At 43.1% G+C, this 15,426-nt stretch overlaps 1 protein-coding gene across 1 annotated transcript in view; it reads left to right on the top strand.

Moving 5' to 3' along the window:
* Ptprn2 (protein tyrosine phosphatase receptor type N2) overlaps positions 1-15,426 on the top strand; it is a 747,342-nt gene that overhangs the window by 287,510 nt on the left and 444,406 nt on the right. The window contains exon 4 of the mRNA XM_076920936.1: positions 4,846-4,948. Coding sequence (XP_076777051.1) covers positions 4,846-4,948 — 103 coding nt within the window. The remainder of the gene's footprint in view (positions 1-4,845; positions 4,949-15,426) is intronic.

The following is a 15,426-nucleotide window of genomic DNA, read 5'->3' as shown; positions in this document are numbered from 1 at the left end:
TTTCATTCTATATGATTTTCTTAAAAATTTTACATGGGTAGTATGAAGTTGAGTATTTAAATATTTTCTCATTGTTATATTTTAACATACTGACATTGAATATAATGATTGACATTTTAAGGCTTGAATGTTGTCCTTCCTCCTTCCTATTTTTCCCCCTCTTCCTTTCTTCCAGTGCTGAGCAATTCCAGAGCCTCACACACAGGTTAAGAAGGTGTGGTGTTGAGCTGTACTCCCAACTGGTTTCTCTTCTTTTTATGTATCTGTTTCATTTACTTTCCTTCGACGACATTTTATCAGTAGTGCTTCAGAGTATATGTCTTCAATACCTGGTTACTCGGAATACTAAGTGGCATGTGCATGGATTACAGCAGCTTGGTGGCATCTCCCTTTACCCTTGTTTGTGACTCTTGGCATACCCGCTCACTGAGAGCATAGTTACCTAGCATTTTCTTTCCCCACCTTTAGGAAAGTGTGAGTGTTCTTTGGAGTAATTCCACTTTTAGACATGGGAGAAGCAGTACAATGTGAGCTGTGCGTGTTCCCAGCCCCCTCCCGATGTTCCCTTTCCTTCCTCCATGCTCCCGTTGTATTCTGAGCAGTTACACAGTGGTTCTTGCAGAGCTTGTCTTCTGCAGCAGTGAAAACTCATTTTGCTCCACTTGAGAGTGTCTTATTCACCCTCCCGACTGCCTCAGACACGTTTCCCCTCATCTAAACCAGTTCTTCCTGCCCGGCTGATAGATTCATAAGCTAGGGAGAGGCTTCTCTTCTATCAGAGAGTGAGCTGCTTCCTCGTGACTTACCTTCTGATGGTGAATCCTGTCATTGGAATGACCTTTCACACATAGGTAAGGAATAATTTGGAGCTGCATCAAGATTTTTTCTTAATGGGTTTTCGGAAATTTAATGATCCGAGTGTCTTAGTTAGGGTTTTACTGCTGTGAACAAAAGCCATGACCAAGGCAAGGAAAGTCTTATAAAGGACAACATTTAATTGGGGCTGGCTTACAGGTTCAGAGGTTCAGTCCATTATCACCAAGATGGGAACATGGCGGCATCCAGGCAGGCATGGTGCAGGACGAGCTGAGAGTTCTACATCTTTATCTGAAGGCTGCTAGTAGAATACTGGCTTCCAGGCAGCAACAAGTAGGGTCTTAAAGCACACACCCACAGTGACACACCTACTCTAACAAGACCACATCTCCTAATAGTGCCATTCCCTGGGCCAAACATATATAAACCGTCACAATGAGTCTTGGAAGAGATGGGGTCTGCTATGCATGGGGTGTGCTCAGGTTCTTAAAAAAATTCTAAATAAGAAATTTCTAGTTTTTAGGTTTCTGCTCATAACACACATATATGTAAGATTGATTTTATTTTTATTTACATGTATATATGTGTGTCTTACATGTGGATGTGTGTAAAGGAAAGATGTGGGCATTGGATTTGGACCCCCTGGAGCTGGAGTTACAGACAGTAGTGAGCCATCAGATGTGGGTTCTGGGAACTGAACTCTGGTCTTCTGAAGAAGTAACAAATGCTCTTAAACACTTAGCCATCCCTCCAGCCCCAGCTTCTTTAATTGTTAAGTCTATATCTCTTGTCTAAATGGAGACACTTTTGGCCCTCACTTTTGTAAGTGCCTTTTCCATGCTGCCATATTTCTCCTCTCTTCGAGTCTCTCGTGGCATGGATGATAGAGATAGCCCAGAGACTTCTGGGCTCTTGTCACTGTTTGCCCAGTATCGTTGAGACTGGGTGATACTTATAGCTCCATCTTGCAGTTCTCTGACTCTTCTTGCCCTTTCATCCTAAGAAGCTTACCCACAGAACTATTCGCTTGTTGTCCACTTTGGTCGTGATCCTTTCATTTCTAACATTTTCATATCACCCTGTGTTTTCTGAGCCTCTCTACTTTCTCCTTTATTTCACACAGGGCTTCAGAGTCATTCACTGGAGCTACGGCTTCTTTAAACCTTGGTCTGACTGTTGCCACATGAGCTATCCCAGTGCTGGTGTTCCTTCATTCTGCTTGGGATATTAGTGGGACCAGTGACTTCCCATGGGAATCTGTGCTGTTCTCATATGAGAGCCTGGGTTCTGTTTGAACTTTGTGCTCTGACCAGCTTTAACTGATGCTGTTCTGTGAGATAGGGTAGAGTACTCCTTACAGCAGGTGGTTAGTGACAGAGGTCCAGATCCCTCTGGATCCTTCTGCATCTGAGGGTGGGGAGGCACGGGAGTTCAGGCTTCTAGTTCTACCATACATTATGGGTGGGTGCAGGATAAGTTGAGTGGTCGTATGGAGACACTTCATCATAGTGTAGGAGGAAGTAATCCTAGGCTTCCCAGCTAGGACAGTGGACTGAGAGACTGTACTTTCTTGTAGAGCCCATCACTGTCTGATACTCTTTGGTCTTTATGAGATGCCTTTTTCTGGCCTCAGACAGAGAGAACTAGTTGTATCTGGAGCTTTGCTTTTTTTTTTTTTTTTTTTTCTGTACCCAGGGCATTTATGGGTTGGTGTCTTTAGCTCCACGTCTGGGCACATAGAAAAAGGACATGAAACTTTGCTCTAGGCCCCCTTTTTACTAGTTCTTTCCAACCATATCTATGGTTGCTAAAAGTTGTTAATTAATGAACAGGAGAAATTTAGTCTTCTACTTACCTGCACATGGACCATTTTCTCACCTTCTTACAGATGGGTCTTCTCTTCCAGGGTACTTTGTTTATTTAGTAACTCAGAGTGATGCTCAGTCTATTTTCTTTCCAACACACACTTACTTTTTGCTCAAATGAAAGCTTAGAAGTCTACACTGGGATCCAGCTACACTGGGGTCCAGCTCCCTTTCAGACTGCCTCTGTAGCTGACTGCACCCTGCCATCATCATGTTCCTGAAGCCCTGTCACAGTGTTCAGCACATATAGCGCTATGTTCAAGCAGTGTGCAATTTAGATCTAAAACACTACTTGTGTGTGCTTGTGAGTGTGTGCATGGATTTATGTGTCTGTATGTGTATATAGGTGTACATGTTGTGCATGTGTGTGCATAGGAAGCCAGAGGACAACTTTTGGTGCTGGTTTTTTGGAGCAACCTCTCCTGTTTTTAAAGACAGAGTCAGTCATTGGCCTGAAACCTGACTGCTAGACAGTACAGTGAGCCACAGGAATCCCTGTTTGATCTCCTTAATTCTGGGGTTCCAAGCATGTGCTCTCATGCCCAGCTTTTTAAATGTGGGCTCTGTAGATCAAACAGACCCTTGACTATGCAAGCTGTGCACTTACCAACCCAGCCATCTCCCAGCTCAAAAGATGCCATTTTTAATGAATTTTTTTTCATGCAAAGTTCCTTTATGCTCTCAAGTATCTGTTGCCTAATAAATATTAATAGTAAAACTGTCCTTGGGGAATGGCATGTTTAAAATATGCTTGTTTTCTAAACCCAAAATGCTAGCTGTTGGGTTGACATCGCAAGGTGCTTTCCCCTGAGAATGCTCCTGGGAATGGAGAGAGGGGGCTCAGAAGCATGCCTGGCCAAGGACCTGATTTTCTGATGCCTTCACCACCAAACACTGCAAGCTACAGGGATTGGGCTGAATTCCCTGCAGTGACTTACCTTCCACAGAGAGATGCTCTGAAGGACTTAGAGCTGAAGCCAGAGTACTCCTGGCATTTTCATCACTGGGCCTCCTGGGACTTAGGATGTGCCAGCCATTTGATTCTTGCCATCTGTAAGCTTTAACAATTCATATTTGCATTAAAAATGTTTAAATATGTTCATGAAAACCACTCTCTGTACTTTCATCTAGAGTGTATGCGCTAGACTTCATTACCATACTAGACACACATGCACACACAAATATGCACACATACACAAATGTGCACAACACCTTCCCATGCATACATATACACTCATATGCATGATCATCACACGTGAACACACATGCATACACATTCACATGTATGCAAACATGTACATACACAGAGCTGTCCTGACTTGAAGGCTTTGTAACTTGTTTTTTGCACAGAGCATAAAAATATACCTCTGTAATTATGTGATGCTTAGTGATTAGATAATTATGGATAATTGCATGGGGTAGCTCTAAGTGTGAAAGCGTTACCGTAAGATCTAAAATGTACAAATTGCATAATAATTATTCTTGGGAGTTATTTGGTAATTCTGAGCATAATTATCATGTGATCCACAGTGCATGTAATTAATGCACAATCGCATGGATTTTGCCTTCATAACTGCTTCCCCTTGTTATAAAGCTCTTTGTCACAACATTTGAGTGTAAATATAATGTAATTGGCTCTGAGATTTAGTACATTAAATCCACAGTAATTGCTTCACAAGAATGTAACCCTATCCAGCCAAACATTGGGCTCTCAGGCAGGATGGGTTAGGGAAAACAGTTGTTCCAATGTGGTATGGAAACCAGGTCAGCAGAACAGTGGGTGTGCTGAGCAAGGCGGGATGGCAGGCGTGCTGGACAGCTACTTACACATTGTTGGTGGGGGCATCTTGGCTGCAGGTGAACCTACTGAGGTAGACAGGGTCCGTCTTCTGCATTAAACAAAAGTCTCGCTTGGTTTCAGTTTTCTTTGTCTGACAACCACAGCCAACACCCATTGTACCTACTTTTAAAACAATGGAACAAAGCACTGACTGTCATTTGTGTCTGGAGACTGTCATTTGTAAAGGAGGTTTTTTTGTTTTTTGTTTTTTGTTTTTTGTTTTTTGTTTTTTTTTTTTTTAGAACAGGGATCTGTAGGAGTCTGGAATAAGAGTTTAGCTACATTTGCAAGTTCGTGCCTCAGGTTATACTCCTTTCTCCACAGGCTTCACATGGCAAGATGACTATACCCAGCGTGTGATCGCCCAGGAGCTTGCAAACCTCCCCAAGGCCTACCTATGGCACAGGGAAGCCTCCAGCCCAGCCAGGTACGTGTGGGCATGGCTTGCCTCTTCTTGTTCCCAGCCATAGCTGACCCAGCCTGCAGGTACAAGTCAATCTGAAACACAAATGGGGAAGTGGGGATGAAAAGACAGACACAAGGAATGGAGTCAAGCCTGATTCTCGTCAAGATTCAAAGTTTATTTCTGCAGCTCCAGCTTATAAGCACTTCAGCAAACAAAGCTCGTCTTAAGAAAGTTCCCCCACAAACTCAACATGGATAAGAGTTCCTCGGCTTCACACACTGCTCTCCGACCTTGACTACACACATTGCTTTCCTGATCTTGACTACACACTCTGCTCTCATGACCTGGACTACACACTCTCCTCTCATGGCAGTATTCTGGCTCTCCACACATAGCCATATCATCAAGTTTGGTTACTTTTAGCATAGCAAAGCAACCTTCACTTTTTGAGTGTAGAATGGAAACCCATGAGGAAGAAGATGGTCTGCAAGGACACCTTTATACAGTGGATTAACCCTCCAGTGTGGTGCCGTGGACACTGAGAGGCACACTGTGGGTCTTTTCTTACTTGTCCCTGAGACTCCAGAAGAGCACAGCAGCCTATATTGAGCAACAATTTGTTCTGTGCCATCTCATTCACCTTCACTTACAGATATAGGGCGATGACCTGGGAGTCCCACTTCCTGTAGGTCATGAAATGGAAAACATTGCCCAAAGAGAAACTACTGCAAGAGTGAGCCTGGACTGGTATGCTGTATTCTGAGATTAAAAAACAGACCTCCGGGACCTTTCCCAAAGACTTAGTTTGCAAGGTCCATTGTTTCCCTTAGCAACAGAACATTCTTGAGCTAAAGTTTCCATGTAGAAATCTTTGTAACACAAAATATGACTCTCTGCCTTTATGACTGTGTGTGTTGAGTGACTCAGAGCCCCCAAGTCATCATGGAAGCCATTTCAAATCTAATGGGACCAACAGTAAAAATGGGTAAAAAGTGGGCCCTTGAGTGGGACAGTGAGTCTGTGTGTGGCATGAATGGAGTCTCTGTTTTATATAGAGTGGACTAATATTCCTGGAGACATCCATTATAAAGAGATTGATGTATGTATGTATGATGTATGTATTCATGCATGTATGTACATACATGTATGTACATATGTATGATGTATGTATGTATGTACATACATATGTATGATCTGTGTATATATGCATGTATGCATATTTTTCATCAAGTTGTAGATGCATTTAATAACATATTTATTATATATTTATAGAAATTATAAAATTATATAGAACAGTTTGTGTATTATGCAGATAGTTATATATGTGTGTACATATGTATAATTAGTTATAAATATATCTTGACATATGTTAGGTGCCTAGACATCTGTCTTTAATGCTTACTTAATCATGAAGTAAATGTCAGTAATTTTCTTTCATTGTCTGTCTTTCACTGTCTTTCTTTCTGTGTCTTGAGGAGTGTTACTGTCTCTGAATCAGAGAAGGCCTGAGGCAGGGTTTTAAATCAAAACAAGAACTTTCTGCTCTCCTGAATTTCTTCCTTCCTCGTGAGTGGAAGGGAATGAGACTGCCGTCCATCTCCATGGACCATCCAGAGCTTCTGGGAGGAACTAGCTAGGTATTCTACATGCCCACCCTCTGAGCTCTGTCCTGTCAAGGAGAGTTGGCTTCATGGCTCCTGTGTCCTCCTAGTCTCTTGTCCTTGTCTTTTCTCTGATCTGACCCTGGGATATTGTCCATTGTACACATAGTGGAGGGAGGCCAGACTCTCTTTCCTGGCTCCTTATCCAAGGCCTAGACTCCACTATGCCATAACCCTTTCTCTATTCCCCCTAGATCTCATGAATTCTCCTCATTTTGACCCTCTGACCTCTCACCTTTGTCTTTATCAGTCTAGGAGATTCCCATTAGATACTGCAGGTCTTTGGACTCCATGAAAACCTTACAGTCAAGTCAGGAGCCATAACACAGCATGACCCCAGTTCTCTGTATTTTGCCCCCCTGTATCTTGCTCCCCAAGCCCAGCTCCCTGCTTTTGGCTCCGAGTTCCTGGCCACCTTGCTCCATGCTCTGTGTTTCTTGTTCCCTAGCTCTCAGCTCCCTGCATCCTGCTTCACCTCTTTCTTCCTGTTCCCAGCCCCCTGCCTCCTGCTTCCCATCCCCTGCTTCTCCACCACATCATTGCCACCCATCAATTACACAGTTCCCCATTTTACCCCCAAAGTCATCAGGAAACTTTTCTTTATCATTGAAACGATCTGTTCCCTGATATATTTAAACATCATCTTTCTTTGTACATAAGTCTCACAGTCTCTCATTGTTAGTATCGTCAAAGAAAGCTGTCTCCATAGAGACTTCCAGGATGGTAGCCTAGTGCCCACGTGCTGCCCTGTCAGCATGAAGAAAGGGCTCAGCCCTGTGTGTCTATAATCCCCGTGACAGTTTAAACTTAAGTTTTCTTTTCATCTACTTAAAATAATTAAAAAAAAACTATTTCTTGGGCTTTCTTCTTTCTGCTATCTTCAGACTTACTGTTTTTAATGGAACTTCTTGAGTTAAGTTGAAGACCTTGTTTACGTTGCTTCTGGCTATGGCCTTCGTGCCACCTCCTCCTGAGCTTTTCTCTATATACCTGTGACTGTTGTTCAACATCTTTCTGGACAACTAAGGCATATAACTTTTTCCCTTTTCTCACATTTCTGTGCCTGTAAATTTGAGAGTCAAATGTCATTGCTTTTTAGTCTGCTGGTAGATTTGAACTTTTTGACATTTTGCTGGTTTTTTGAAATTTTTAGAAAATCTGAGGTTATTTGGGGGCCCTATTTGTGCAATGACTTTTCTGTTTCCAATGGATGACTCAAAAGTATATTTTACCCACTGTTTTCAGCTTGCACACTTATTTACTTTATAACTTTACATATAATATGCTGTGCTTTTAAATTACAAATATAAATGCCAGTGGCCTTACATGAGCTTAAGATGGCTTTGTTCATATTTTGGCTTAATAATATGTCTCAGGTGAAATCTCCTTTGTCATGGTACCTCCTACTTCACCAGCATTCTGCTTTGTGAGCACTGCACTCTGGCCCTGGACTGTGATGCTACCAGCCTGTCCAGATTCCTGCAGCTGTGATCATCTGGAGCCTGGAAGCTCCTGCTGTATCCCTCCCTCATGCCTCACTTTGCTTTTCCTTCCTGGTTGATCTGTGGCCTCCTTTAAAATTTGACCCATGGACACTTTTGTTTGAAGTACAGGCTTCATAACCAACACCAAACAGCTTCTGAGAAATTTGTGGGAGCCCAGTGGGGCATCCACATTAGCAGTGCTTGGACCTTTTTTTTTTCTCTGTGCACTGTGATTTGCTTGCATGTGTCTTCTTCGGCATTTTAAATAACTGTGTCTAATTGTAAATTCACAGATAGCCATCACCCCAGGTTTCCAAGCAACAGACTTATTCAATTATTAATTAAAGGAGCCCATGTGTCCCCATTCCCTAGAGAGTAGGGGCCAGTTTTGCTTTAGCTTCTTCCCTTCCTACCACAGACACGTCCTTCTTGTTCTACCAGAGCCCACCCCACCAGCATAAGTCACAAAAGTCACTGAATGTTTGAAAGAAGTACAGGGCAAGGGACCCCCACAGTGTGTCTGAATAACAGGACTGGTGACAATGTTAATCAAGAGTCCTTCAGGCTTTCCTCAGCAGATTCACAACTGGCCATGAAATAGAGTTTGGGCCGCTCTCATACATGGCATCCATCTCCAGAGAGACAGAATAGCTTGCCTCAAATTGATGATTCATTCACAGTGAAGATAAGGCTGAACATTTTGGGCTGCACCATGTGCCTTTTGTCCTGGTTCTTGGAGGCTGAGGCAGGAAAATGAAAAGCTCAAGGCCAGCCTGAACTATACAATGAGACCCTGTCCCAAGTTTTTAAGAAATGGGAGGAGGAGAGTTACAGGGTAGCTCAGTGATAAAATGCTTACTAATACTTGTAAACTCTGGGCTCCATTTTCAGAGGAGATGGAGAGAGTGGGGAGACAGGAGAGAACTTGGTCTTTCTTTGAGAATCCATACTTGATCCATAAGCTGAGAAAGCAGCAGTCATAGCTGGTCATTTGTGGCCCCTTGTTAAAGTAATTTTTTAAAACGGCTGCCGGTTAAACCCACTTTCTAAGCTGCAGTGGCTCTGCCCAGCTCAGCCGCCATGTTCTGTGGCCAGAGGTCACGTGTGCGCCGCAGCTAGAAACGGGCAGCCAGAAACACCAGCCTTGCCACCCATGTGACGCTAGCGTGGGAGATGGCTCTGCCTCAGTCTGCTCACCTAGACCTAGTTCTGGACATTTCTAGCCTCTATGAAATCTAATCTAGGCCTAGAATGTTTTGCTCTGAGACTTGCTGCTGAATAAGGTCACCTTTTCTTGTTCTTTCTGAGCTCTCTCTGGTTGGTTCAACTTAGCTGTTCTAGCTCAAACTCCTTTTCAAGCTGACTGATTTAAGCTTCTCTCAGTTTCTCCTGGATTGCTCTGCTTGGCCTCAAACTAACTCTAGCAATCTTTTTTGATCTTCTGGATTCTTCTCATTCTCAGGCTCATTCTGTCTTCACCTGTATCTAACTTTTCTCTCTAACCTGTCTCTATAAGACTCTCCCAGTGAAACTGCCTCCCCTCCTTTTTTTTCTCTCTACATTGTTTCCTCAAGTAACTTTCCTCTGTCTTCCTGTGAGAGCTAGGCATAGCCTACTTTGTCAAATCTTTCTCTGATTCATCACTTTGTCCTCTACTCACTTTCAAATATGTGCCCTTCCTTCTACAAACTTTTCATTGTTTGGGACTAAAGGTGTGTACTAAGGGTGTGTCTGTATTCTAGGTAGAGGGGTTAAAGGTGTGTGCTAAGGCCGAGCCACACTACAACTAGAAACAGGTTTTCCAGTAAACAACAGAATCTTGGGGTTCATTCATAGTGTGATGAAATACCCTGCACCAAGGGCTAGTTTTATTTTTGTTTTTAGATGGGTCTAACATTGTAGTCCAAGCTGGCCTGGAGCCCATGGTATTTCCTCCTGCCTTCATTGCTAAGTGTTAGAATTACAGACATTAGCTGGTGATGGGATGGGTTTTTCACATGAGAGAAACAGAGATGGGAAATTTTCTGATGAATTTCAGCTTTAGAAGACCTTTTCTTGGGCATACATGCATGAATTGAGTCTGGCTGCCACTTGTGCACCCAGGGCATTCATGGATCAGATCAGGACCAATAGCCTTTCCTCCCTTCAGTCTTTTCTTATGTATAGAGTTCAAGTGTCTTGCCCCAGGCCTCTCAAAGAACAGGGTGTGCCACTGTGAGCTGTGGCCATCCCTGCGCTGTGTTCACCAGGATCTATTCCTTTCTGTGCTCTGGTGCTTAGGATCCAGCCTTCCTGTGTCCTCCCCTCCTACACAAGTGTCCACTATCCTCCATTCAGGTTGGCCATGTGAGAGACAACATTTCTTTTATTTGGCTTTTTAAAAAATGTCCAGCTTGTTTCATTTAGCATGTTCCCTGGTTGGTTCCATCTACTTTGCTGCAAAGGATAGGATTTCATTATTCATGGCTTCATGACTGATCATGGTGTATGTTTATTTGTCCACAATAGCTGCCTAGATTCATCTCCTACTGTGGCACTTGCGAATAGTGCTGCAATCAACATCAGCCCCAGCATTTCCTTGACACATGATTCCATTTCCTTTGGATGAATCCTTTGAAGCCGATGACCAGATTCCCTGACAGACTTTCTGGGACCTTCTGTATTGTTCCCCATAACAATTGTAGGCATTTACATCCTCAACAGCTCTGTGCAATGTGAGAGTGCCTTTGCCACATCCGCACCAGTGTCTCTTTCTGAATTTTGAGGATAGCCATTCTAACGGGTGAGATGATAGTTCACTGTAGTTTTGACTTGCATTTTCTTGCTAGAATTTTAAATATATGCTGCCACCACCCATAATAGTAGCAGCTTGCCTGCCTGAATGTTTTCCTTTTTTCCTTCCTTCTTTTTATAATGCCTTCCTTCTCCTTGCTCCTTTTATTTCTGTCCATCTTCCTCCTTCTCTTCTTTCTACCTTTCTTGCTTTGCAGCCTAGACTGGCCTTAAACTTCCAGTCCTCCTTCTTTAGATACCCCTATAACACATCCTTGAAAATCTGACCTGTCACATGAAACAATCACTTGTACTTGACTCCCAGTAAAGCTTTATGTGAGGAATCTATAATGAGTAATATCCACTTAAAGCACCATTTTCTAATGTATATCTAGGTCACAGTAGAAACCCAAGCGTGACTTGGAATGGTCACGTTGGGATGAAGAGCTGCTTTCCTGGTCCACTGCAGGTGTGACATTGGCAATGTTCCAGGTAGTGCTACATCTTTCTCTGGCTCATTGCATCTTCCCAGAAATGCCTCTCTAGAGGATGGAACAAATAATTTTCTCCATCTGATTTTGTTCAAAATATAGTGTTGAAATCTTTGGAAGAACATGCATGGACACAATCTCTCTTCTCTCTCTCTCTCTCTCTCTCTCTCTCTCTCTCACACACACACACACACACACACACACACACACACACTGAGGTACCTTTAACCCAGAAATCCAATATCTGAAACTGTTTTTAGCATTGAAATAATGTAAACAAGAAATTATACTAGCCATAGGAATCACTAAATGATCTTAAGAGACCATCCAGGATAAAGGATTCATTAAGTGACCTTACAAGCCTATCGCCTGGAGGAGAGAGAGCCCACTAAATAGACTCTATAAAGTGAATGTTAGCCTCTGTGTCTTATGTAAAATTCAACTGAATTTCATGTTTAAACTTGTGCTTCATCCTCAAATATCTCACTCTGCCTATGCAAATATTACTCAAATCCAGAAGTTTCCAAACCTCAAAGTATTTCAGACAAGGGGTAGGCATCCTGGTTAGATGCTTTAGGTGTCTAACATAAAACACCAGACAAGAGAGCACCTGGAAGGAAGAGAATGTATTTTACGAAACCTGACATTAAAACCTAGAACCTAGTACCCAGAACAATGTTCTGGGCCTCACTTGCACAGGAATCAGTCTGTTGTGCCTCCTGTTTGTACATGTATGTTCCTCTCACACGCAGAGTATGGTAGGATCAGCATGTTACCACAGCTAAATCTCTTGAGAGTAGCTTTTTGTCCTATGTAGTACAGTTCTTGTTGTTAGGATAGAAGGTGGTACAGGCTAGCCTGTGGTGAAAAAGACATTTCTCCTAGTTCTAAGAAAGCCCAATGACAGCACACAGCAAGCAAAAGTGATTGAAAACTTCTGTGGACCTGGCCCTGGGTCACCATCTTGATCACCATCCACACCATCCACACCATCCCATGTGTGGATAGGTTGTTAAGATCCACGGACTGATCTCTTGTGAGGAAAACAGTTTCATTTGTTTGAGGCCTGGTCCATATAAATTGAATGATGTGGTGCCAGGCCTCAGGCCTCATGGATTCTACAGGGATGGATGATGCCTTGCTTGAAATACTATATCAATGATACCCAAGTCAGCAAGAGCTCTGTACCCAAGCCCAGGAAGACTCTGAGCAGTTAGGAAGACCCATAACATCTGTAGCAGCATCTATCTTGCAGTCTAGAGAGTGAATATGGTGGCTTGACTGAGGTAGGCCATGATCTCACAGGCACTATAACAGTGGTCTCAGGAGCCCAATCACACTCCAGACAGGGCTTGCTGAGTCTTCAGAGATGGCTGACTTGAGAGAGGGAGATGCTCATGGCTAGATTAGGATGAAAGATTAGGTAGCCAGATCCTCTGAGAAGGCCACTTTGTAGGGGACACAGCTGGGTGACAACACTCTTTGGGAGACTTGTGTTGTTTCATTCATTTTACATTCTGTGAAGTAGGAGTGCTCAAACATAATCTGACAACTTTTGACATTAGCATGTGAGTTGCCAGGAACACAGGTCAATAAACAGAACATTTCAGCCATCCAGAATTCTATTTGTGCCTTGTGTACACAGCCCTCTCTCCAGTGACTGTACTGGATTTGTTTATAGATGCGTTTCCTATAACCATGAACATTGCAGTGGGTTCTGAGATACTTGCCCTTACTAGACTACGTAGGATGTCAAAGGTACATTCATTCTTTATAAAGCCAGAGGACAAGCAGTAACTTTCTGATTTCCCCAAGTCATCACACATGGGAGTAAGTTGACTGAATACAGTGGGGGCTGGGTACCTGTCAGCATTGACCACAGTGAGGCACTCAATGTTACATGTTGGCAAGACAGCAAGAGCTGTGCAGGGAAGACCTTGGAGGTATGTGTAGTCTCCATGAGTACTGAAAGTGCCCGCTGTATCTTGGGAGCTTGGGGACATCCTGCCATGTGACACACCAACCTTTCCACAGTGTGCAAGGTGTTACTGTTATCTTCAAAAAAGGACCTTCATTTGAGATCAAGCAGCAGAGATTTCAGGTTTCTAGAGGTATCACGTGTAGATAACTGCCACTACACTCATCTTACAGGTACTATTTGAAAGGTAGAACTGTTCTCAAGAATTCAGTGAGATGTCAGAATAGAGGAACAAGAGGCTAATGTCAGCAAGGCATATTAATACCAGCACTGGAAAGACCAAGGCAGGAAGATCATGAGTTCAAGCCCCCAAATTAAACTACATAGCTAGACTGACTCTTCACAACCACAGCAACAACAAAAGCAGCAACGGAAAGAAAAACATTATGGGAGTACATGAGTGTGTATCACCCAAAGAGAAAAAATACAGAGTGTAGAATAATCAAGGATTACTAAACAGAAGAAGAGGCAGAAAAGTGAGACCCATGAGTTCAGATGGAATGATAAAGATACAAGAGGTGGGAGACATGAAGAGGGCATGCTAGGCTAATAGCAAGAAAGATGCATATAGAAAATTCTAGCAAATCCAGAGATACAGCAATAAGAAAACAGAGAGATGGTAGAGCAAAGTAAACATCACCAGCGAGTCTAGAGACATTCAGAGACCAAATATGCATGAAGGCAGAACCCCAGGGAAAGATAAAAGTATTGGCAAAATGACAAAGCCATTTGCAGAAGACCAAAATTGTTTCCACATAGTGAAAATGATAAACCCAGAGATGTACTGTATTAGTTACTGCTTCATTGTTGTAATAAAACACTATGACCAAAGGCATCTGTAAGGAAGTGAGAGTTTACTATGGCTTATTGTTCCAGAGGGACTGTCCACAGACAAACCAGAGCATGAACCCCAAGTAGGACAATGTTATAAACTCTCAAACCTGTCCCCAGTGAGGTGCTGCCTCCAGCAAGGTTGTACCAGCTAAAGAAGCATAACCTCCCCCCAAAGTGCCACTAATTGGTGATGTGCAACAACACTTTTCTTGGGGAGATGCAACACATACAGATCACCACCATCCATCCATCCGTCATCCATTTATAGACATGTGTGTACACACACACACACACACACACACACACATACACACACACACCTACTCATTCCAGATAGTGATCACCAAAGTTCAACTTAGTGAACCTTTGAGTTACTTAGAGGAATATAAGCAAAAGGTTTCTTAGCAAAGTAGGAATGACTCACCAGACAGCTGCATCATCAAGCATGGGTGACAATTCACAAAGCTGGTAGCCTGGAGCACATTGTGTAGCCTGCAGGCAGTTCAACAGGTTGGAGAGTGTTCTTTCTAGGTGGCTCAGTTGTCTCAACATTTTCCAGGTAGCATGGCTGATGGTTTTCTTCCAGGTAGCTGGTCGGGTTTGGTCTCAAGAGTTTTCTTGGCAGCTTGGCTCCTCTGAGAGGAATTCTCAGCAGCCTTTCTTGAATACTCTTGGGTGGGAGAAGCCTAGTGGATCTGGTCAGTTTCAGGGACTTCCTTCAAGTATTTTGAGTTGGTTAACTTCTGTCTTAAGGAGCTTGCCAGCAGAATGGAATGTTTCAATTTCTCGAGGAAACTGTTAAACAATATGTGCAGAACAAGAGTTCAAATACCTGAGCCCGTGAGAAGCATTTCTCACTTAAACAACCACACCTAGGAAGCTCTATGACTCCCCCATGAAAAACAAATATGAAAAACCAAGATATGCTGTGATCAAATTGCTCCAAACCCCAGCAAGAGAGCAGGAAAGAAGAGAGAGTAAGGTTGTGTGGTTGCTGGTTGATCTTAGTCAAAGGCAAGAACACACTGAGGAAAAAAAAGGGGGGGGGAGATCACCCCAGAATTCCACATGCCTCAAAACACCTTTCAAATGCAATGATAAACTTAATATTTTCTCAGTGATCTAGGAGCTGAAGCAGCTCTTCTGCCATAGCTGTGAGAGAAGAAAAAGAAGCCAGGCTAATAATGTACTGGGATGTACACACCAAAAGCCACTGAGCACCTGCGGTTGCACCAGAGACCTGCGGGTTGCAACTTACCGTTTCGATCTCATGCAGAGT

The sequence above is a fragment of the Arvicanthis niloticus genome, chromosome 23, assembly GCF_011762505.2.
Source record: "Arvicanthis niloticus isolate mArvNil1 chromosome 23, mArvNil1.pat.X, whole genome shotgun sequence".
Taxonomy (NCBI): domain Eukaryota; kingdom Metazoa; phylum Chordata; class Mammalia; order Rodentia; family Muridae; genus Arvicanthis; species Arvicanthis niloticus.
Note: the sequence above shows the minus strand (reverse complement) of the source record. Positions and strands in the feature narration are given on the sequence as shown.